The sequence below is a fragment of the Agrilus planipennis genome, unplaced genomic scaffold, assembly GCF_000699045.2.
Source record: "Agrilus planipennis isolate EAB-ADULT unplaced genomic scaffold, Apla_2.0 scaffold66, whole genome shotgun sequence".
NCBI classification, from domain to species: Eukaryota; Metazoa; Arthropoda; class Insecta; order Coleoptera; family Buprestidae; genus Agrilus; species Agrilus planipennis.
The window spans coordinates 1,024,023-1,047,727 of NW_020438868.1; the positions used below are offsets into that span (position 1 = coordinate 1,024,023).

General features: G+C 33.3%; 4 protein-coding genes across 5 annotated transcripts in view; 1 reads left to right on the top strand and 3 right to left on the bottom strand.

Annotated features, from left to right (window-relative positions):
• Nucleotides 1–2,946, bottom strand: part of LOC112904949 (membrane alanyl aminopeptidase-like) — an 18,526-nt gene extending 15,580 nt beyond the window's left edge. Inside the window, exons 1-4 of the mRNA XM_025976279.1 lie at nucleotides 2,471–2,946; nucleotides 1,133–1,285; nucleotides 760–1,071; nucleotides 511–694 (exon numbers count right to left, since the gene is read on the bottom strand). Coding sequence (XP_025832064.1) covers nucleotides 511–694; nucleotides 760–1,071; nucleotides 1,133–1,285; nucleotides 2,471–2,919 — 1,098 coding nt within the window. The 5' untranslated portion in view covers nucleotides 2,920–2,946. The remainder of the gene's footprint in view (nucleotides 1–510; nucleotides 695–759; nucleotides 1,072–1,132; nucleotides 1,286–2,470) is intronic.
• A 668-nt stretch (nucleotides 2,947–3,614) lies between these two features.
• LOC112905028 lies at nucleotides 3,615–4,192 on the bottom strand. Its single transcript, XM_025976573.1, has 3 exons — nucleotides 4,041–4,192; nucleotides 3,855–3,933; nucleotides 3,615–3,784 (listed from the first exon to the last, which is right to left on the bottom strand). Exons 1-3 carry the CDS (start codon nucleotides 4,184–4,186, stop codon nucleotides 3,641–3,643), a joined length of 369 nt encoding a protein of 122 aa, XP_025832358.1. The 5' UTR covers nucleotides 4,187–4,192; the 3' UTR covers nucleotides 3,615–3,640.
• Nucleotides 4,193–5,190: 998 nt separating this feature from the next.
• Nucleotides 5,191–23,705, top strand: part of LOC108734684 (muscarinic acetylcholine receptor gar-2) — a 155,827-nt gene continuing 137,312 nt past the window's right edge. For both annotated transcript variants that reach the window (XM_025976520.1, XM_025976524.1), the window contains exon 1: nucleotides 5,191–5,902. The gene's annotated coding sequence lies outside the window, so the exon portion shown is untranslated. The remainder of the gene's footprint in view (nucleotides 5,903–23,705) is intronic.
• Nucleotides 6,296–22,894, bottom strand: LOC108734679. The gene is made up of 27 exons (XM_025976284.1): nucleotides 22,410–22,894; nucleotides 20,421–20,573; nucleotides 20,048–20,359; nucleotides 19,792–19,975; nucleotides 19,494–19,653; nucleotides 18,964–19,045; nucleotides 18,726–18,894; nucleotides 18,458–18,650; nucleotides 17,792–18,072; nucleotides 17,004–17,188; nucleotides 16,518–16,688; nucleotides 15,634–15,780; nucleotides 15,274–15,352; nucleotides 15,038–15,220; nucleotides 13,340–13,800; nucleotides 11,726–11,878; nucleotides 11,353–11,664; nucleotides 10,853–11,036; nucleotides 10,633–10,789; nucleotides 10,017–10,243; nucleotides 9,749–9,941; nucleotides 9,089–9,369; nucleotides 8,024–8,208; nucleotides 7,482–7,652; nucleotides 6,722–6,871; nucleotides 6,536–6,614; nucleotides 6,296–6,465 (listed from the first exon to the last, which is right to left on the bottom strand). Exons 1-27 carry the CDS (start codon nucleotides 22,856–22,858, stop codon nucleotides 6,322–6,324), a joined length of 5,445 nt encoding a protein of 1,814 aa, XP_025832069.1. The 5' UTR covers nucleotides 22,859–22,894; the 3' UTR covers nucleotides 6,296–6,321.

Sequence of the window (23,705 nt, forward strand, 5' to 3'; positions counted from 1 at the left end):
AGAACAGAGGACTCTATGGAAGTCAATAAAAAATAGGCGAGATAGGTTGGTAGGACACCTTCTCAGGCATGAAGGTCTAGTCAGAGACATATTAGAGGCAGAAACAGGAGTTAGGAGGGGTAGAGGTAGACCTAGATTAGATTACTGTTCGCAAATAGTTAAGGATGTGGGCTGTTCTAGTTTTAGGGAAATGCGAAGTTTAGCTCAGGATAGGAAAGAGTGGAGGTACGTGTCCAACCAGTCTTAGAACTGATGACCTTATGATGATGAGTGAATCGATTTGTAATTTTCACAGGAGTTTTAGAATTGAATGAGGAACGTTCTTCCAAATTTTTATTTGTCTCGTAGCATTTTATATATTATATATCTCCCAAACATCCTTAATTAGAAACCCATAGCTTAAGCCGTTGCGTTTATACCTATTTTCCAAAAATAAATAATTATGAAAGTTTTCCAGATAAAAACAATTATTCAGAAAAATGCATTTAAATGCATGTATAATTAACTCACTTGAGCTGTTCCAAAATATTCAAAATAAGTTGCAAATCCATCATTTAGCCAAAGGAATGACCACCAATCACATGTTACCAAATCTCCAAACCACATATAAGCTGTTTGGCGCATAATCATTTCTGGGATAGTTCTTCTTCTATGAAGCGTCGACTTTTGTTGGTCATACAGCAGTTCAGTCTCACTTTTATTCAAATAATAATTAATATGAATATCTTATGAACAATAAATAATAACAACATTGCTTACCTGAAAGTGCCAAGCCCCCAATTCTCCATAGCTCCTGACGCAAAGTCGGGAATAGCAACCAGATCCAGTTTACCAATTCCAATGTTTGAATAAGGGAAGTTAATAAAGGTCTCCATTTCTTTAAGAAGCTTTGGACCTACATCAAGTGCTAATCGGGTAGTGTTAATGAGATAGGGTGCAGCGTATACCCCGTAGTTATTCGAAGTATCGGTTAATCCGATAAAATCGGATACAACGAACGCAACCAGATACGTAGACATATTGGGAGTTTGTTGGAATGTTGTTTTAACCAGACCCATACCTTGATTATATCTAAAATTATTTGCCAAATTGGAGATTGAATGTTACATCCACGGAAATTCGTTTTACTTACACTTCTCTAGACATTACGGGTGTGTTACTAAGGGCACGGACATCTTGGGGATGAATAATGGATATATCATAGCTGGCTTTCAATTTTGGTTCGTCGAAGCACGGGAAAGCTCTTCGAGCGTAGGTGGACTGAAACTGAGTTGTTGCGAGCCATCTAAAAGTGGAAAAAAATTAGAGAGCTTTACAATAAAAATATGTAAAAAGCAATAATTTATTTGAAAGTTTCCGTTATCAACTAATTTCTTCGACGTCGGATGGGATTCAAAACCACTTTACATATGTATATTTGTATATAGGGTGGTCCAAAATTGGCTCATGGTGGCTAAACTGAAAGTTCAATCACAAAATTTTTCAAACAAATCTTGTTCCCTATTTGACTTTAATATCCAGATTTGATTTCCTATACAGAGTTTGAATATCGCCGCGTATTGTTGTAAAGCCCATAATTTTGGAATTCTGAACAACTTTTTTCGATTGGAACCATATTAGACATGGATGCTATTAAAACGAAACCTTTTTTTTTCTATTTTCGAACACTTTGTATAGTAAATCAAATTTACATAATACAGACGTCCACGTAGTTTTACAATGTTCTCTCTTTATTGCAGCCTTTTTAATCATATGTACTTGATAGATATTAAAGTGATTTTTGTGATTATAATGTAAATCAATATAGGAAAATTACAACCGTTTCTAGACCTTCAACGTTTTTTTTTTTGCCTCAATTGTAATGATTAAATTATGTAACAAAAGTACTGAGAATAACAGAAAACATACAACAAAAATAAAATGTGATATCAACGTTTTTTTTGCCTCAATTGTAATTATTAGATTATTTATGTAACAGATGTCAGTTTTATCTTGATTAATTTAATATGACTAACACGTAATTGACAAGATTCTACCGAATTCATTTCAAAAGATGTCTGTACGTTACCTAAAGTTTTAAATGAGAATAAACTGATAAAGTTGCAATTAGGTTTAGTTAGGAGAAATTTTGAAACTGCCACCCTGTTCTTAGCCAAAATTACTAGAGTGCTAAAAATTAAACGCATTTAAGTTAGGGAGAAGGCATTAGCCACTTGTAGGTGTTTTTTCTGATATCTATTACTGCTTTAAATAAGGAATCTTAAAACCAGGTTCCAGGGCTAGTATTTTCGAAAATGCACTGAGAAAAAATAAAATGATGTCTTCCACATTAACAGTTTAGAAAAAGAATGAATAAATGACAGAAATTACTAATTTCGGTAACAATTTAACTGCAAAGGTTGTGAGCTAGAGCAAATTGTGAAATGTAAATGCAACGTTTTGAGGTGAAGGCAACGTTTGTGTGACATACCTTGTATTTTTGTTAGCATCTTTATACGAACTCCTGTAAAATCCGTTCATGTCATCGTGCAATATTCCAGTATAATTGGCTGTAAGGATGTAATCATTTCCAACCACTAAATTGTCTGATAACTCAATCCACAGCTTATCACCATAAGTTGTATTCAATCTATAATCGACTATCATATTACTTTGAGAAGGATCGTCAATGTCGTACAGCTTTAAACTACTATAAGTTAAATTGCTTGAATGAAGATCGAAGATTGTCACTAATGCTTTAGTCTCTAAACCAATTTCTACTCTTCCCGAAAAGGATGCTCTAGGACCAAATCCTGAGGGAAGGGTTAACTCGACGTCATAATGGATTGGAAATACAGAGATTCCTAATCTGTAGGGATCTTGGGCAAGTGCAGGGTAGACTACCAAAAGTAGAGATGCAAAATAGAAGATGTAGGCCATGTTGTCACTCTTCTAGAAATTGTTATTAAATATCCATTTAATCGCAAGTTAACAATAACTGTAGCTTTTCAAAATAATACTGAAGGATTTTAATTTAAAAATAGGTAATGGTTTTCGCACGGAATATTTAATTGTGAATTTAAATACGTTAATAACAAAATCGGCGTTTTTGAAATGGTGACTTTAATAAAGAGTGGTAGTGAAAATATAGTGTTTGGGATGCAAAACTTTATCTATCGCAAGTGTTCGGTATGGAATTTGGACGAGAAAGATGTAAATTTTAATGGCAAACGACTGGTAATGTAAGTACGTTTAGTCTTTTAATTTCCGGTAAAATAAAAACGTATACATTCCTGTAAAATAAAAAGGATACATCTATAAAAAAGGATTTAAGTATGTGCGTTTATAAGAAGAAGGCAGTTTAGCAGTAAGTACGTGGACAAAATACGTAAATATATTTTAAATGTTTACCAATTTTGGATGGATTTGCCTATTTTTCCTTAAATTCCATTCTCATTATAATTATAGGCACCATCAACAGACAAAAGTTGACTGTCTTTTTGTAAGTTTAATAAAAAACCTTGTTGTATACAAGCAGATACTTTATTTGGATTTTTAGGATTGTTATAATTAGTCATTTACTTTGGCAATTAAAAGAAATAATGAAAAAGGCTTCTAGCGTGTTAGAATAACGCACATGTATTACTTAAGATGATGAATTCTAAGATGAATTAAAGAAATTGTATAATTCAGTCGCAATTTGTTGTTCCAACGCTAGATTACTTCTTGCATTCGCAATGTAGCTCTGCACTTCGGATGAAATAGATGATAAACTGTTTGAATTTGCGGAAATCCATGACTCCAGCTGTATTAATGAGGGATAACGATTAATGAAACTTTATTCCATGTAAAATAAAAGATTTGTGTCTATTTACCTTTCTAATTTGACTTTCGGTGGTCATCCTGTTTACCATATCAGATAAAATACCCAGCAATGTTGAGGTACCGTCAAAACTTGAAAACAAAAAATTTGATAAGTATTAGATAGACATCATCGGAAAAGAATCACATATAAACATTTGCTGTAGTTCTTAACGGTAAATATTAATACTTAGACTTACTAATCAATAATCTTTTGATAATTGTTCTGTATGTAATTTAACGTGATATTGATTCCTTCGAGATTACTTGAATAAATTGCTAAAAACGCTGAACTAACATCGTGTTTCCGTATTACACCATTTGAAGAGTTTAAAGCATTGTTCATGTACCTAAAAGTAAACATTAAAATAACTGACTAAGATACATTTTTAAGAATTTCCATATTCTCTACGGATTTTTGTCCACTAAATGTAAATTTGAACTGCAACCAAGTGACAAAAAGATTCGCGCAAAAGTTTATGTGGTTGCTTTAAGGACCAAATTGGTTGAAATCCTTTGGCAAAATTGAATAATTGTGAGTAGTTGAAACTCTATTTCGTTAATTTTTATTAGTTCAAGAAACTTCATTAATTTTGGTAAACAATTTTAATTNACTATCCTCTGCTTTATATCCCTACTACTCCTTCCATTCTTAGTTATCTAATTTCTTAGATACTGAAAATCAGCCACTTCTTCTAATCTTTCGTCTCCTATCTTTATATTCGCTCTTTCCCTACTTTTTCTTCCCTTGCATACCAGTATTTTTGTTTTACTTTTATTTATTTTCATATAACAGTGTTGTGTCAATATTGCTTTTATTTTAGTTAAGATTATCTCTAACTCCTCCTTGCTACATCCTAATAGTGCTATATCATCTGCAAATCTAAGCATACTAATATTTTAGCCCTGTATACCTATTCCTAAAGTTATCCTGTCTTTAATGATGTTGATCGCGTCTTCGATGTATATATTATAAAATAGGGATGACAGTGTGCTATGCACCCTTGTCTGACTCCCTTCCTAATATTTACTTATCTACTCAAGTTGTTCAAGCTCTTTAACTGCCTATTATTCTTTTATTTCTGTATCTCAACCCTACATTTTTTTCACAATTGTGAACTTAAGATTGGTCTCCGTAATCACTTGGTTATAATCGCTATCTACGTCTGCTCCTGGATAACTCCTACAGTCCTTCACTTGACTTTTAAATCTTTATCTAACAATTTTAGGATTTTTGATAATTGCTTTTTCATTGTAATCGCAAACTGACAAAATTATGATTGTATTAGTAAAAAACTTCAGCTGTATTTCAATACACAGTTTATTTGTCTAACAACAACAACCTTTGTAATTATTGTAATTATTTGTTTACATTGGTAATTCATTACAAATGCAATGTCGTTATTAAAAGGATAATACTGAACAATAATTAGGATTATTACTTAAGATGAGGAATAGAAAGAGGACGAATTGGAAAAGTAGAAATTGTTTAATGAAACTGCAGTTTCTCGATCTTAAATAAGATTATTTCTTGCGGTCTTGATGTGGCTTTGAACTAAGGATAGATAGATGACAAACTGTTTGCATGTGTACGTGTGTGTGTTTATGTGACAGTGTATCGATCAAATTTATTATTTATAGATATTATAATACTAATAAACCGATTTATTCGTTTGTTGCATGATAAAATTGCGCCGCGAGCTTTTGTCGCTCAGTCTGTGCATGGCTTTAAGATTTTCTTAAACAACTGACTGTCTGCACATGCTCGATAGGTACATATCTAACACAGGACAAGAAATTGCACGCATGCTCGTCTTTAAAAAGTGAAAGTGTCCTTGAGTCAGTTGTGTCGGTGAGCTTTCGGGTAATGGTTTTCGCACGGAATATTTAATTGTGAATTTAAATACGTTAATAACAAAATCGGCGTTTTTGCAATGGTGACTTTAATAAAGAGTGGTAGTGAAAATATAGTGTTTTGGATGCAAAACTTTATCTATCACAAGTGTTCGGTATGGAATTTGGACGAGAAAGATGTAAATTTTAATGGCAAACGACTGGTAATGTAAGTACGTTTAGTCTTTTAATTTCCGGTAAAATAAAAACGTATACATTCCTGTAAAATAAAAAGGATACATCTATAAAAAAGGATTTAAGTATGTGCGTTTATAAGAAGAAGGCAGTTTAGCAGTAAGTACGTGGACAAAATACGTAAATATATTTTAAATGTTTACCAATTTTGGATGGATTTGCCTATTTTTCCTTAAATTCCATTCTCATTATAATTATAGGCACCATCAACAGACAAAAGTTGACTGTCTTTTTGTAAGTTTAATAAAAAACCTTGTTGTATACAAGCAGATACTTTATTTGGATTTTTAGGATTGTTATAATTAGTCATTTACTTTGGCAATTAAAAGAAATAATGAAAAAGGCTTCTAGCGTGTTAGAATAACGCACATGTATTACTTAAGATGATGAATTCTAAGATGAATTAAAGAAATTGTATAATTCAGTCGCAATTTGTTGTTCCAACGCTAGATTACTTCTTGCATTCGCAATGTAGCTCTGCACTTCGGATGAAATAGATGATAAACTGTTTGAATTTGCGGAAATCCATGACTCCAGCTGTATTAATGAGGGATAACGATTAATGAAACTTTATTCCATGTAAAATAAAAGATTTGTGTCTATTTACCTTTCTAATTTGACTTTCGGTGGTCATCCTGTTTACCATATCAGATAAAATACCCAGCAATGTTGAGGTACCGTCAAAACTTGAAAACAAAAAATTTGATAAGTATTAGATAGACATCATCGGAAAAGAATCACATATAAACATTTGCTGTAGTTCTTAACGGTAAATATTAATACTTAGACTTACTAATCAATAATCTTTTGATAATTGTTCTGTATGTAATTTAACGTGATATTGATTCCTTCGAGATTACTTGAATAAATTGCTAAAAACGCTGAACTAACATCGTGTTTCCGTATTACACCATTTGAAGAGTTTAAAGCATTGTTCATGTACCTAAAAGTAAACATTAAAATAACTGACTAAGATACATTTTTAAGAATTTCCATATTCTCTACGGATTTTTGTCCACTAAATGTAAATTTGAACTGCAACCAAGTGACAAAAAGATTCGCGCAAAAGTTTATGTGGTTGCTTTAAGGACCAAATTGGTTGAAATCCTTTGGCAAAATTGAATAATTGTGAGTAGTTGAAACTCTATTTCGTTAATTTTTATTAGTTCAAGAAACTTCATTAATTTTGGTAAACAATTTTAATTAATAATGTNTATATTATTATGAATTATTTGTGCTTTTTAGTGCATTTAATTGGATATATATTTGTATTTAATGTTACCTGATAATATTTCATTTATATTATCCATAAAAAGGACGTTTTGTAGTCGACATAGTGGTTGAAACTCTATTTTGCTAATTTTTATTAATTCAACAAACTTAAATGTTCTTCTTCATTAATTTTGGCAAACAATATTTCAATTAATAATGTATTGTTGTTAATTCTTGAAAAAGCTCACAAACTTTTGAGCGAAAAGTTGGATTTTATCACTTGAGACCAGTTCATATTTTCAATCTTCTACTATATTTTCGAAAGTCTACAAATTACTCACTCATTGAGTAAACTTTCGTTCCTGGAACATCCCAAGGCGTCTATAATAAGACTGATTTCGGAAGGGAGAGATTCTCGTGTTAATTTATTCCATAAGTAATACCAGTCGGCAGGGTTATTAGAATATGTCAAACCTGTACAGTACACCACACTTCTTACGTCAGGGTTGACACTAAAAATTGATGACGAAAAGTTTGTTGGGGGTCCACTTTTATGAAATTATTACGTATTTGATCGCCTAAGATCTAATGTACGAGAGTTTTAAGACTAGAACTGTAAAGATGGTAAAATAAACACCCGAAATTCAAAAGAATGTAGAATGAAAATAGCAGAACATTAACAAATGTAAATTTGATTCTAGGTTTTGTTCATTGTTTTATCAGCATCAGTATTTCTCAATCTTTTGTAGACTGGAAGGATAACGAAATGTATAGCGTTGGAAATTTTCATTATATAATTTGTAGAAATTATAAGAATACGTAATTTTTTATTTCTGGTACGATTTTGATCTTTGTTAATCATTATCCTTTGAGTAGTACTTACGGTGTGTTGTTGTTTACTAAAGCACTATACAGGTTCTGTGATTTTTGTATGCAGTCAGGATGCCTTAGAGTACAAGCCCAGAACAATGTGTATACTTTTCTGCGTACATTTACGTACGATTCTGAAGAATTCCTTGCGAACGAAACGCTGTTGTAAATTGAGTTCATTAGTGTCAATAGATGACCCTATAAATAAGGACGAAAATTATTTGGGTTTTATCAAATTTGTTGGTACTAAAAATTCGACTAGATATAAGTAGGTGTATCCAATTGTGGTTAAAAGAAATGGACGAGGGAATGCAAAAGGGAAAGAAAGGAGTCTCTTCCCGTAGGAAAAATTTCTATTGTATTTCCATTAAAAAAATGAAAATTAATTACCACCGATAAGAATGGAATTTCCACTAGAATTCTAGTGGAAATCCCATTCCCGAACTCAATGGGATTTCCATTGCTGAACGCAGTGGGATATCCGTTGCGTTCCATTGGAACTTCCATTGCTGAGCCCAATGGAAATCCTAGTGTCAATTCTTTATTTTTTACTTTTAATTATTGTTGGTGGTAATTAAATGACATTCGTTTTAATCAAGATGAAATATGAGGTTTTTTTCATCTTGCTTTGACAATCACATTAACGTCAGCACGTTTTTCTCCATTTATTTTAATAAGTATTAATCATCTCAAACCAGATCTTTTCCATTTTCAGGTATCCAATTGTTTTTCCATTTATATTGAATGGTGTTAAATAGAATTTATAAATTTTGCATTGGTTCCCATTGAAAATCAATGGAAATTTTTCGTATGTAAATATTAATGGAATTATTGTATATGGAAACAATTATTTTTCTATTTATGTCAAATGGGTTTGAATGGAATTTACAAATTTTCCATTGATTCCCATTGAAGTTCAATGGAAATTTTTCCTATGGGTTTATAGTCACGGGACCCTGGTCTGCAGTCTAAAAGGCCTATATATATGTAGATCCGGCCCTGATAATTATGGAATAAGCGTGGATTTAAAGATTAGTTCTCCTTTTTTAATTTTGGCATTAAATAAAAATTTAAATACCGTAAATAGTGGTCCAACGGTAGGATGGAATTGGAGTCTTCTTCTCAAGCTTGAGAACCATGTGAATGCAGAGTACCATGGATAATAGCTGGTATCATTTGAAAGGAACGAAATTGTATTAAAGGCCTTTGAATAGGAAATCTGTTTGGCACTTGCTAATGTTAAAACGTCGTCTACTATTTGCGCCCTGTTTAAATCTGGAATACCGTCGAAATTATCTTTTTGCAATCCGTTTACCAATTGAGACCATAATTGGTCGTCGTAAGTCACTCGGTAATATCCTGCAAACAATTATTGTTCAATACATCAACCAATTATTATCGAGAAAGGATAATTCAGTTATAATTTGATTATTGTCAAAAGACTATACAGTGAAGTTGAATTTGTTGCAAAAATAATTATGTCCTGAAATAATAATAATAATATAATTTTGTGAAACATGTATTTTTCGTATTGTTGAGACGGATTTGTAAGGGTTGAAATCTTTATTTTTTCAATCATGAATAGTTGAACGCTGTTTAATGGAAACAAGGCGGTTGATCATTGTTCCGTCGGCACTGTCTGCACGGTGTGCTGATGGAAGCAAAAAGCTTTGAAATCGCGATCTACATATACGACAGTTAGGACAAATCACTGCCTAAGAATTTCAAGTTTAGTTACCAGTTTGTTGAAGATTTAAAAGCACCCAACCGGATCCCCCTCGAAGGATATTAGAAATTGTTACGTTTTGTCCTGGTATCAACCAACGAGACGGTGTTGTGTTGTTGAAATTCTTTTCAAGGGAGGTGGTATAGGTAAGGGGTACGTACCATTCACTGGTCGATGATTCCGAAGGATCTAGTAGAAATTGTTTCTGAAAGATAATCTCTGTCTTAAATGTGTCCGTTCGGAAAGGATAATACAAGTATTTAGTTGAAAGAAAATTTACCTGCGATATGACCGCGTTATTTCCAGATAAAGATACTTTCACCAGAGGAAACCCCCCTACATCGGCCCAACTGCTTAAAATAGTCGATATTGATAATCCTGAGGGCAAGGATTGAGAGTAATTTGACCACGCAGAATACAGTTGGTCGGGGGTTCCTGTTGCTAATTGACTAAAATTGTAACNATTGTATCCAAGGATGTATCTTACCATTCTAATGATAGCAGCACCTGGAATTGTTTTTTAACATTATAATTAGTTACTTAACAATTTAAAGTAATCCTTAGACTGTATCTAAACCATAAGTCTCTGCTAGAAGGGAAGACCCTGGGAAAAGGTAAGGACCTGAACCCTATATGGGAGTGGTAACGTTCGTTATCTACGTGCAATAGTTGGATTGAAGATGACGTGTATTTTAAAATGTTCAGATGGTTTTGAATAAAAAAAATAAAAATTATGTAAAACCAATTTAATGCAAATTCCATTCTAAGGATAAATTTATAGGAAACTGTGTGGTAGAAGGGATCAAGAAATGACTAAAATAGAGCCACATGATTTATCTCGTTCCTATTGATTATGACGAAGTAGATTTCCCATAAAGAACTAAACTTTTTGTTACCTTTACTGTAACTAGTTGTACCGAATTTATCGCTGATTTCGCTTAGTGTGGAAGCATTTGAGTTAAGTGGTGCAGACGAATTTGAAGCATCACTTGGAAAAGCGACTTGTAATTGTTCCAGTACAAATATTTTGTCCAATTCCATTTCGGTTTGGACCTAAAATGATATTTGTTAAATAAATTTTGTTGTTCAGAAAAATGCATTTAAATGCCAACTCACCCATGCTGTTCCGAAATATTCAAAATATGTCGCAAATCCCTCGTTTAGCCAAGTGAACGACCACCAGTCACAAGTTACCAAATTTCCAAACCACATATGTGTTGTTTCGTGCATAATCATTTCCGGGATGGTTCTTCTTCTATGAGTTGACGTCTCTTGTTGGTCATATAGCAGTTCAATTGCACTTTTATTTAAATAATAATTAAAATAAATATCATGAGGATAAATAAGTGTAAAATCATATTTGCTCGATTACAAGCTATCAGAAAGGGCTGAAATAGTTTTAATTGACTATTTAATCTCCACCGACGTTTCGTCTTTCGATCTAAAGGTTTATCAAGGTAGATTACTTAGTTAATTAATTATATCAGACAGAGATATTGGAATTTTCTTGTACACAAATAAGTAATTTCACCCTCTTCTAATTCAAAAATTCTTAATATACTCATTGGGAAGAAACAAAGAATAAAATATAATAATATAACATATTCGTTGCTTACTTGAAAGTAGAAAGTCCCCAATTTTCCATAGCTCCCATTGCATAGTCCGGAATAGCAACCAGATCCAGTTTACCAATTCCGGAGCTTAAATATGTCAAATTAATAAAGTTCTCCATTTGTCTAAGGAGCTTTGGGCCGATATCAAGTGCAAATCTGGTAGTGTTAATGAGAGGGGGTGCAGCGTATACCCCGTAGTTAATCGAAGAATTGGTTAAACCGCTAAAATCGGATACAACGAACGCAACCAGATACGTTGACATTTGAGGAGTTTGTCGGAATGTTGTTTTATATAGGCCCAAACTTCGGTTATATCTAAAATTGTTTGCCAAATTGAAGATTGAACGTTACATCCCCGGGGATTTTTTTTACTTACATTTCTCTAGAGACTATGGGCGTGTTACCAAGGGCATGAACATCTTGAGGATGAATAATGGATATTTCGAACCTGGCTTTTATGTTTGGTTCGTCAAAGCACGGGAAAGCTCTTCTAGCGTAGGTGGGCTGCAACTGAGTTGTTGCAAGCCATCTAAAAGTGTAAAGAATCATCATTATCAACAGGAAAATATACGTCGTCATCATAATAATCATAAGGTCGTCGGTCCTAAAACTGGTTGGACACGCACCTCCACTCTTTCCTATCCTGAGTTAATCTTCGCATTTCCCTAAAACTAGAACAACCCAAATCCTTAACTATTTGCGAACAGTAGTCTAATCTAGGTCTACTTCTACCCCTCCTAACTCCCGTTTCTGGCTATAATATGTCTCTAACTAGACGTTCATGCCTGAGAAGGTGTCCTACCAGTCTATCTCGCGTATTTCTTATTGACTTCTATTGATTCCTCTGTTCTTCGATTCTTTCTAATGTCTCTATCCACGGTATCCTTATCATTCGCATGCGCAGCATACACCTTTAACAATATATTTCGAATGTCTAAATTAACCGTTCGTGAGCATTGAAGTAATTTATTTTTATTGTAGGCGCCTTGACCCTGCGCTATCCTCTGCTTTATATCCTTACTACTCCTTCCATCCTGACTTATCTGACTTCCTAGGTGCCTAAAATCAGCCACTTCTTCTAATTTTTTGTCTCCTTTTGACTCTGTTTTGTTAATACCGCTTCCATTTTATTTAAATCTATCTATAACTCCTCCTTGCTAGATGCTAATACTGCTATATCATCTGCAAATGTAATCATACCAATCTTTTGCCCCTGCATATTTATCCCTACAGTTGTACTATCTTTAATGATGTTGATCGCGTCTTCGATGTGTAGATTAAAAAGTAGCGGTTACAGTGTGCAATATTGCCGGACTCCCTTCCTAATATTTACTTGTCTATCTACGTTGCTGCACAAGTGCTTGTTGTTCATTATAGAAAATAAAGCATCACTCTTTTATTTCTAGCTCAGCTAGTTCGCCTTTTTTTTTTAGTTTTTTGATTCTCCACGAAAAATGATTGAACCGATTTCGCTGAAAACCTAATCAGTCTTAACTTGCGTGACACTTAAAAAAACAAATAAATTTAATTTTGATGTAGATACCTGATAAAACTTTTCGGCTAGAAGTCAGTTTTTATCTTGATTGATTCCAGAAAGGCACAAGTTTGTACTAAATTTACTTTAGAAGATGTTTGCACTTTACGTAAAAGGTTCAAAGGGGAATAAAATTAGGGCGGGCTCTGAAACTGCCACCCTGTTTTACGCTAAAAAGTACTAAAGCGCTAAAAATTAAGCGCACTTTTGCTAGTGACGAAGCTATTGGTATGGAGGACCTACTTATATTTATATTACTGTCTCAAATCAAGAGAGACATTTTGCCGAAAATGTACTGAGAAAAATCGAAATTCAAACACAAATGAATGGTGTCTTCTACATTAAATGCTTAGAAAAAGAATGAAGAAATAACAGAAATTATAAACTTCGGACTCAATTTAACTCTAAATGTTGTGAGTTGCGAGGGGGGGAAAGGGCAAGGTTTGTGTGACCTACCTTGTATTTCTGTTGGCATCTTTGTACGAACTTCTGTAAAATCCATACATATCATCATGCAATATTCCAGTATAAGTGGCTGAAAGGATGTAATCCCTATCAACCACTAAATTGTCTGATAGCTCAATCCACAGCTTATCACCATAAGTTGAATTCAACCTATAATCGACTATCAGATTACTTTGAGAAGGATCTTGAGTGTCATACAGCTTTAAACTACTATAAGTTAAACTGCTGGAATGAAGATCAAACAATGTCACTAATGCCAAAGTTTCCAAACCAATTTCTACTCTTCCTGAAAAGGACGCCCTCGGACCGAATCCTGGTAGAAGGGTTAATTCGATATCATAACGCGTTGGATATACCGTGGTCCCCAATCTGTAGGGATCTTGCGCAAGTGTAGGGTAGACTACCAAAAGTAGAGATGCAAAATGGAAGATGTAGGCCATAATGGTGCTCTTCTAGAAAATCTATCTAATTAGAAAATAAAATAAAGAAAAATGAGTACTTGTTTATTTAGGAAGCAACTGTAACATACGACGACCTTTATATTGTGCGAAATAGACAACGCATTAAGAAAACTTTTGCAAATTGTTTGGTCTTAGTGTAAATGATAAGAAAATACACTCTCTTAAACTGAGTCTCAACAAATTATCCTGAAGGCGATCCTGTATGATAATCACGAATACGTTACTTTGTATTACTGTTCAACCCTTTTCTCAGAGCCGAAATCTAAGTACTGTTTTTGTGTTATGAACAACTATAAAAAATTCTTTTCAAACATCAATTACACGCCGTGTATTTAAAAACTTTCGGTAATGGTACTACTTGGTAAATGATTAAAAAAATGTTATTATTAATTTTCGATTTACTATTTTAGCTCTATTTTAATTAATTTGCTCTGAGATTTACCTACTGCAGATTTTGCTGAATTGATGAATTAATAAAATTGGACTTACCTGACCAAGACTAATTAGCCAACTAATTTCTGAACGAATATAGAGTCTATGAAGACTATCTATCTCATTATTACACGTGCTTTCACCAATGCGTTGTTGTGATAGTATCTGTATTTTGTTTTTGTGATAATACAAAGCACAATTAAAGATTTTATCTGCGAATGAGCACATAATTGATAAATAAATTCAATTCATATTGAAGTGTATGAACCTTAAACGTTTATTGATTATTTGAAACAAATGACGACTGTCAGGGAGCAAGCTCGTGGATCGTCAACAAAACAAGTTAGAAATTTGCTGAAAATTCCAAAATCAAAATCACTTATGATTTCTGATAATTGCTTTCTCATATTGATTATGCACCAACACGAACAGACAAATAATACGATTGTGTTAGTAACAATGTTAAGTTGTATATAAATATACGTTTTATTTACCTAACTTTTTTGTTCATTCACATTGTTTATTTACATTGGTAATTCATTACAAATACAATGTTTTCTTTTAAAAGGATAATAATGAACAGTAAGTTAGGTTGTTGCTTAAGACGACGAATAGAAAGAGGACGATTTGGAGTAGAAATCGGTTAATTGAACTGCAGTTTCTCGATCCCAAACAAGATTATTTCTGGCACTTCTTATGTAGCTTTGGACTGAGGACGAAATAGCGGACAAACTGTTTGAATTTTCGGAAANCCTCTACAGAGTACTTCAAATTAATGAGAAAAAATTGTTGCTACTATCAAACCTTTGAAGGGAATCGAACATGAGACCTTTGGCTTTAGGAGCCAGTAGAAATCGGTTAATTGAACTGCAGTTTCTCGATCCCAAACAAGATTATTTCTGGCACTTCTTATGTAGCTTTGGACTGAGGACGAAATAGCGGACAAACTGTTTGAATTTTCGGAAATCCATGACTCCAGCTGAAATAATGAGAGATGATCAATGAGTAATTACTCTATAAATGTATACTTACCTTTTGAATTTGGGTTTCGGTGGTCATCCTGCTTGCTACATCAGATAAAACGCTTAACAATAGTGAAGTATCATTGGAACTAGAAAACGAAAAGTATTACATTGGATATGCATTTTGTACGTACTTATTGTCAGTTTTAAGCTTTAAGGGCCGCTAAGGACTATTTGTCCTTTCCAATACGTTGTGCCGTAATCTATAGAATGTATCTCTTTTAAACATATTTCTATGTTCATCAATTTAAGCTTAGTTGAAAGTGAAGAATCTGTAGATTTCGGCAAAAGTTCGGATGAGAACACATCTCAATATCAGCTGTAACTACTTACAGAAAATATTAATAGGTGCTTATTGGAAGAGACTTACTAATCAATAAACTTTTGATAATTTTCCTGTATGTAATTTAAAGTGACTTCGACTCCTTCAGGATTACTTCCACAAATTGATGAAAACGCGGAACTAACGTAGCTCCTTCGTATACCAGTCGAAGTGTTTAAAGCCAGGGTCATGTATCTTAAAGTAAACATTCGATTAACTGATAGCTATTATTTTAGATATATATATATTATCAATTTACATATTTTCCTGGGGTTTTCGTATATTAAATGAAAATTTAAACTGGTACCGGATGATACAGACAGTCTTTATTAAACAGAATCCAGCGTTTCGCCCAAATGTTTGTGTGCTTTTTCAACGATTAAAATTGTTGAAATTAAATGCCAAAATTAATTGAGAAGCAAATTGAAGCTTCAAAAATGAATAAAACACTAATAAAACAAAATTATCGACTACTTGTAATTAATCTTCTTTTCCTGTAGTCACAGCTTTTTTCAATATTATATTGTTTATTGTTTCAATTCGTCAATAGTTTTTTGTAATTTTTTGCCATTAAAGTAGGTTTAAATTGCTTGTTTTAGATAGCAAATTCGAAAAAAGTTTATGCCCGTGTTGTATATCGTATAACATGTTATTTGTGCTGTTAAGTGGATTTTTGGATACATAGATACCTGATAATATTCCATTTATAAAGTTGATAACTGTATTTTATTAATTTTTTTAATTCTTAAAATTCTTCGTCAATTTTGGCAAACAATTTTAATGAATTTTGCATTGCTCTTATTCCTTGAAAATACCCACAAACTTTTGAATGATTTGAATTTTGTTTCAAAAAGATTGTTTTTTTTTTCACATGGGACCAGTACATATTTTCAATTATCTATTACATGTCTTAGGGTTTAGGAATAACTCACTCATTGAGTAAACTTTCATTCCTGGAACATCCCAAAGCATCTACGATTATAAAAACTTCTGTAGCGAGAGTTTCTTCCGTTAGCTTGTTCCACAAATAATACCAGTCGCCAGAGTCATTAGAATGTCTCAAAGCTGTACAGTACACCGCAGTTCTTACATCCGGATTGACACTAAAAATTGATGTCGAAAAACTTTTGGGTTTTCGTTTTATAAATGTGAATGAATGAGAATGATGTTAATAAAATAAATTTGAAAAAGTGTTCCAATAATACAGATACTTTAACGAATGTAATGTTAACTCGAAAAAATTAAATAGTTTTTCATTGTTTTATGCCTCCTCAATCATTTCCATTCTCCTAATTAATAATTTGAAGCTCAACGGTTTCGTTTTTCTTTAGCATTAAATCTGTCTTATAAGCTTGAAACGCGATGAAAACTAATGCGATCTTATTTTTGTTAAACATTGTCTTTTAGGTAGCACTTACGCTCTGTTGTTATTCCTTAAGGAGCTATACAGGTCCTGTGCTTTTCGTACGCAATCACTGTGTCCTAGTTCACAAGCAAACTGCAATCCTCGTGCTTTCTTTCGAACAATCGCGTAAGGTTCTGAAGGGTTTCTTGCGAATGAAACGTTCTTGTAAAGTGCATCTATTAGATTCAACAGATGCTCCTTTAAATAAAGATGAAAATAATGTAGGTTTTAGTAGATATTCTCTAAAAATCACAGTAGATATAAATGTAGATTTTTAATTGTGGCAAAAAGGAAAGGAAGGAGTTTTGGGGAGCTATTGTTTTTGTCCGGAAAATTGTACTATAGATTCATCATGCAACTCAAAGGCAAATTTCTGTTACTTTTTTTAAGTGTATTAATATGCATAAGACTTTTTAATAATGAAGGAAAATTGTTGTTGATGTCGTACCCTCGCCGGGATTCGAACCCGGGACCTTTCGCTTTACGCACCGATGTCTTGACCACTAAGCCACGAGAGGTAACAACAGTAATAACGACGAAACGCGTCTATATAGTTAGCAATTTGTCAGAATTAATTTACAAATGTTTCAATATATATGACATATTTTAAAGAAATTTGTCCTTTATACTTTATATCTAACAAATTTCTAGATATTGATGTAACAACCCTCTACAGAGTACTTCAAATTAATGAGAAAAAATTGTTGCTACTATCAAACCTTTGAAGGGAATCGAACATGAGACCTTTGGCTTTAGGAGCCAATACTCTATTACGAAAATATTTAACATAATATTTAATACCCTAAGTGGTGCTCCAAGAGTAGCATGCGTTTGGAATCTCCTTCTCAAATATGAAAAGGACGTGAATGCAGAGTACCATGGATAAAGACTTGTATCCTTTGAAAGGAACGAAATTATATTAAAAGCGTCTGAATAGGAAAGCTGTCTGGCTCTTGCTAATGTTAGAACGTCGTCTACTATTTGAGCTCTGTTTAAATCTGGGATGCCGTCGAAATTATCCTTTTGTAATCCTCTTGCTAATTGGGACCATAAATCGTCATCGTAAGTCACTCGGTAATATCCTGTAGACAATTATCGTTTAATACATTAACCAGCTAACGATAAAGGATAACACAGTTCTAACTTCGTTATTGTCAATAGACTAAGTAGTGAATCTGGATTTGTTTAGAATAGTTTAGAAGTAAACCATAAAGAATGTTTATTGATGGATAGTTAGAACAAATTGTGCGAGCGATTATAAAACATTAAAGAAAGTAAAACAATTAATGGACAGAAACTTCTGAGCTAAACGGGACAAAAATTATTATGAAGTACGCATTAGTTATACAGATGGCGTTCACAGAGCCGTCTGTAGCAGTTATTGAAAGCTGTTTAATGTTAGCAATCTCGATCTGTATATACGACAGTTTGAACAAATCACTGCCTAGGAATTTAAAGTTTAGTTACCAGTTTGTTGAAGATTTAAAAGCACCCATCCAGATCCTCCTCGAAGGATATTCGAAATCGTTACGTCTTGTCCTGGTGTCAACCAACGAGACGGTGTTGTATTGTCAAAATTCCGTTCAAGGGAGGTGGTATACGTAAGGGGTACGTACCATTCATTGCTCGATGATTCCGAAGGATCTAGTAGAAATTGTTTCTGAAAGACAATCTCTGTCTTACATGTGTCCGTTCGGAAAGGATAATACAAGTATTTAGTTGAAAGAAAATTTACCTGCGATATGACCGCGTTATTTCCAGATAAAGATACTTTCACCAGAGGAAACCCCCCTACATCGGCCCAACTGCTTAAAATAGTCGATATTGATAATCCTGAGGGCAAGGATTGAGAGTAATTTGACCACGCAGAATACAGTTGGTCGGGGGTTCCTGTTGCTAATTGACTAAAATTGTAACAGAAAGAAATTAATTAAGTACTGTCTGTTAAAAATTGTGCAGAATATCCTACGTACTGTTGTGATATATAGTCTATAAGTCCTGATCTCCAGTTATCGTATCCAAGGATGTGTTTTACCATTCTGACGATCGAAGCACCTACAATTTTGTTTCAATCTTACTTAATAGTTTAATCTAACCTTTATGTGGTGTCTTTCTATCAAACAACTCTGAAAGGAGGGCGATGGCTCTACCCTATACTCGAGGGGGTTGGTATCTAAGCAGTGTAGTCTTTTGTTATTAAAAAATGTATTTTTATTACGTCTTATCTCACGTTAAGGGGGATTACGTAGCAAGTCAGGCCAAAAATCAAAATTGTTAGTTTTGGAATGTATTATTTTGGATGGTTTTGAATAAAAAGTACAGTTGACGAAGTCAAATTTTAATACGAAAGACCACATAGTTCTTGGGGATCAAAGGTAAAACCATCCTAAATCATGTGATAGAAGGGATCAAAAAGTGGATAAAATAGAGCCACCTGATTTATTCCGTTGCTACTGATTATTACGACGAAAGATTTTCAATAGAGAACTAAACTTTTTATTACCTTTACTATAACTGATTGTACCGAATTTATCGTCGATTTCGCTTAGTGTAGAAGCATTTGAATTAAGAGGTTCTGAGGAACTTGAAGCATCACTTGGAAGAGCGAGTTGTTGCAATTGTTCCAGTACAAATATTTTATCGAGTTCCATATCGGTTTCAACCTAAAATGTTTTATTAAACGTATCAGTGTGACTCCAGTAAGCCATTACGTTTGCACCTAATATTATTTTTCAAACGAACCAAATGGACTGAAAAGCTATCCAAATACAGTCGTCTAAATATCTCTATAATTAACTCACCCATGCTGCTCCAAAATATTGAAAGTATGTTGCAAATCCTTCATTTAACCAAGAGTACGACCACCAATCACAAGTCACCAAATTTCCAAACCACATATGAGATATTTCATGCATAGTTAATTCTGCAAGATTCCTTCTTGCATGAAGTGGTGACTCCTCTGGATTATAGAGCAGCCTCATCTCTCTTTCATTGAAATAATAATTGATATTAGTACGTTTTGAAAGAAAAATAATATATAATTGATTTGTTACATACCGGTAAGTGATAAGTCCCCAGTTTTCCATACCATCGAACAGCAAGTCGGGAATAGCAACCAGATTCAGTTTGCCAATTCCGGAGCTTAAATATGTCAAGTTAATGAAGTTCTCCATTTCTGTAAGAAGCTTTGGACCAATACTAAATGCAGTTTGGGTAGTGTTAAGGAGATGGGGTGCGGCGTATACCCCATAATTAGTCGAAGAATTGGTTAAACCGGTAAAATTGGAAACAACGAACGCAACCAGATATGTGGACATTTTAGGGGTTTTTCGGAATCTTGTTTTATATAGGCCCAAAGTTTTGTTATATCTAAAATTATTTGCTATATTGGAGATTGGATGTTACATCAATGGAAAGCCTTTATACTTACAATTTTCTAGAGGATATGGCCGTATTACTCAGCGCATTGAAATCATCAGGATGAATAATGGATACTTGAAAGGTGGCTTTGATTTTCGGTTCATCAAAACATGGGAAAGCCTTTCGAGCATAGGTGGGCTGAAACTGAGTTGTTGCAAGCCATCTAAATGTGTGAAGAATCGTCATTATTAACAGGAATATATTAAAGAGAGCATTAAAGTACAATTAGAAGATGGTGTTATCAACCCATTTCTATTAGATAACGATAAATGATGTACATGACATAACAAGAAAAGAAGCATTGCGACGGAAGTTTTGAATTTTTTTTAAAGTGAAACTTTTACTGCATCGGCTCAAATTTTTGCGGTATCGCATGTCGCATTACAGCCGGTCGTGGCGTAGGGGTAAAAGTGGAAGGCGCTCGGCAGGCAGCCAACACCAATAGGGCGGCGCTCATGGCTCGCATGAGCTAACCGTGTAGCATTTATATTCTCACTCATTCGTGCAAGTGCTCCGCGGAATTTGTGTGTTTTAATCGCGAGTTGCATACCTTGTCTATATCGAATAATTTTCCGAAAATTTACAGTTAAATGCCTACAATCCGAAAAGTTTCACTTGCATCGTGGTTTCATAAAACCACACATTTTTTTTATATATGTATATCAATTGCCATTACTTGCAGAAGGTGATATCAGCTAAGCGCAAACCAAAATTGGAAAAAAAAGAAACAAATTTGAGCGGCAGTTAACGCGACCTATGTAAGAGATGATCTCATATTTGTACGTAATATCGTTATCTAATTTAGGGGTTAGTTAATTTTGTTCAGTGTTGAAGGCTAATCTTCCTAGCGCAAGATTCATTTGCGCAACAGGCACTTATCCTGCACCCGGCAGGTGCAATGTGGGATAGTCAGTCGTAGAAGTACAGATGTAAAAACATGTATCTACTAAGTGTAAACGGGGTAGAAATAAGTTGTTAAAGTTGAATGTTGTCATTAGGTAATGGTTAATCGTCTTAAAATTAACAACAATAGTATCTTTACATATATTTCATCTTATTGTTGTTTAAAAACAATTTATGTATGCATTTGTATGCATTTTCGGTATATTTATAACGGTAATTAACAACTTAATCCTTGTTTTTCTGATTGGTACGTTAATCAATTATTATAATTACTAAATTACAACCATTTCTAAAAGTTCGTTAGTCGAGTTTAAGTTTATTCTTTCTTCCAATCTAAAATCATTGTTTTTGTTTTCTTGCATCAATTGTAATTATCAGATTATGTAACTTCCGTTGCGGATTAATCGATTTTGAACTGCAGTCAGTTTTATCTTGATTGATTCCGTATCATTCATAAATTGTACTGAATACACTTCAGAAGATGTTGACACATTTCAAATGAGAATAAACAGATAAAGTTGGATATGTGACTAATTTTTGTAATAGGCATTTAGGGTACGAAAGGTAATGAATCTTAAATAAATTTCAATGGCGTTGACAAGTAATAAAAGAGAGACACATTCTAAAACTGATTAAATAGAAAGAAAGATGCACAAATTTTATAAGGTAGAAGTAGTGTTTGTTACCTGCGACTAACCGAGAAAGATAAGGGTATCTTATTCTAACATACGGGTTAGTATAGATATTTATTGTTTAAGTAATATATAATAAAGTAAAAGATTTACAATTTTGACTTTATAATCCAAATCCGGCAAAATTAAACTGAAGCGAGTATACTTAAATCTATTAGATCAAATCAAGATTCTTAAGATCAATTTTTCACGAAAATTTCATGCTTAGTATTTTTGAAAATGCACGGAGAGAAAAAGGGAAAATAGATCAAAATAATTTGATGTCTTCCACATTTACACTTTGGATAAAGAATGAAAAAATAATAGAAATTACTAATTTTGGACTCAACTGAACTCTGAAGGTTATTAGTTACAGCAACGCCTTTAGTAGGAGAAGAGGCAAGGGCAAAGTTCGTGTGACCTACCTTGTATTTTTATTGGCATCTTTATACGAACTTCTGTAAAATCCACTCATGTCATCGTGCAATATTCCAGTATAATTGGCTGTAAGGATATAATCTCTTCCAACCACTAAATCTTCTGATAAATGAATCCAAAGCTTATCACCATAGGTTTCATTCATGCTATAATCTATTATCCTATTACTTTGGGTAGGGTCATCAGTATCGTAAAGCTCTAAACTACTATAAGTCAAACCGCTGGAATGAAGATCGAACAGTGTAACTAATGCCGAAGTTTTCAATTTAATTGCTACACTTCCTGAAAATGACGCGCTCGGACCGAATCCTGGTAAAAGGGTTAATTCGATATCATAATGGCTTGGAGTAACTGTAGGGCCTAATCTGTAGAGGTCTAGGGCAAGTGTAGTGTAGACTACAAAAAGTAGGGATGCAAAACTGAAGATGTAGGCCATGTCGCCTTTCTTCTAGAAAATGTTAAATATCCAGTTAATTTAAGTTAACATTAACTATATACAGAATCATATCTACTAAAGGCTTTTAATTCGAAAATAACGTAAAAAAATTAGTAGTTATTTTTGAGGAAAACAGTGCTTGCTGAAACATTATATATAGAGTTATTTTTATGAAAATAGTGTAATTTACATCAACTAATTAAGCTCTGAGTCATCTAAAGTGGCGGCTCATGCAATAAATCTGCCAACAATACAGCGCCTTTGCTCATGCGTAAGTGCAATTACAACTTTGTTGCACCATTTAAATGAAACACGTTTTATATTCTGCTATGCCCTCAAAGCTCAATTTGATAAGTTTCAGAAGGGTGTGTTCAAACGAATTCCACAACTTTGTTTTTCGAATTATTGGCAGGTAGTGCAACATTTTTGTTGAATTTTAGCTGCAAAAATGAACTTAATAAGGGTGATTGTTCCTTAACATTGTCACTAAATAAAATTCGGGCGGTCCTTCTTATTTCTGTTGATGTTAAGCTTATAAATATTCTTGAAGTTTTATTACTTCAGTCGCCACAATAGATGGCTCAGAGTTTAGTTAAGCATTTGCTACTAATAGAAAAACTAGTAACGAGTAACTAAATGTACAATTTTGTAGAAGAAGTAATCAAGGAATTATAAAAACCGTTGCAAAATCTTTTTTGGTTTAAGAAATGCTTATTTAATTTTGAGACGCCATGTTCATCTAAAATCTACTAATTCCTAGAAGATTATAAAATATTTACAATAATTTTCAGTTTACTACTTTAGTCCCTTTTTAATTACTTTGCTTTATCTTTATAAAGGGTAACAG

Excerpts from the sequence above, each read along its gene's own strand:
- LOC112905028 (XM_025976573.1), bottom strand. The coding sequence starts at position 4,186 with ATGAACAATGCTTTAAACTCTTCAAATGGTGTAATACGGAAACACGAT. Across the intron at positions 3,934-4,040 it reads TATCAAAAGATTATTGATTA|TTTTGACGGTACCTCAACAT; the intron begins GTAAGTCTAAGT and ends TTTGTTTTCAAG. Across the intron at positions 3,785-3,854 it reads CCGAAAGTCAAATTAGAAAG|CTGGAGTCATGGATTTCCGC; the intron begins GTAAATAGACAC and ends TCATTAATACAG.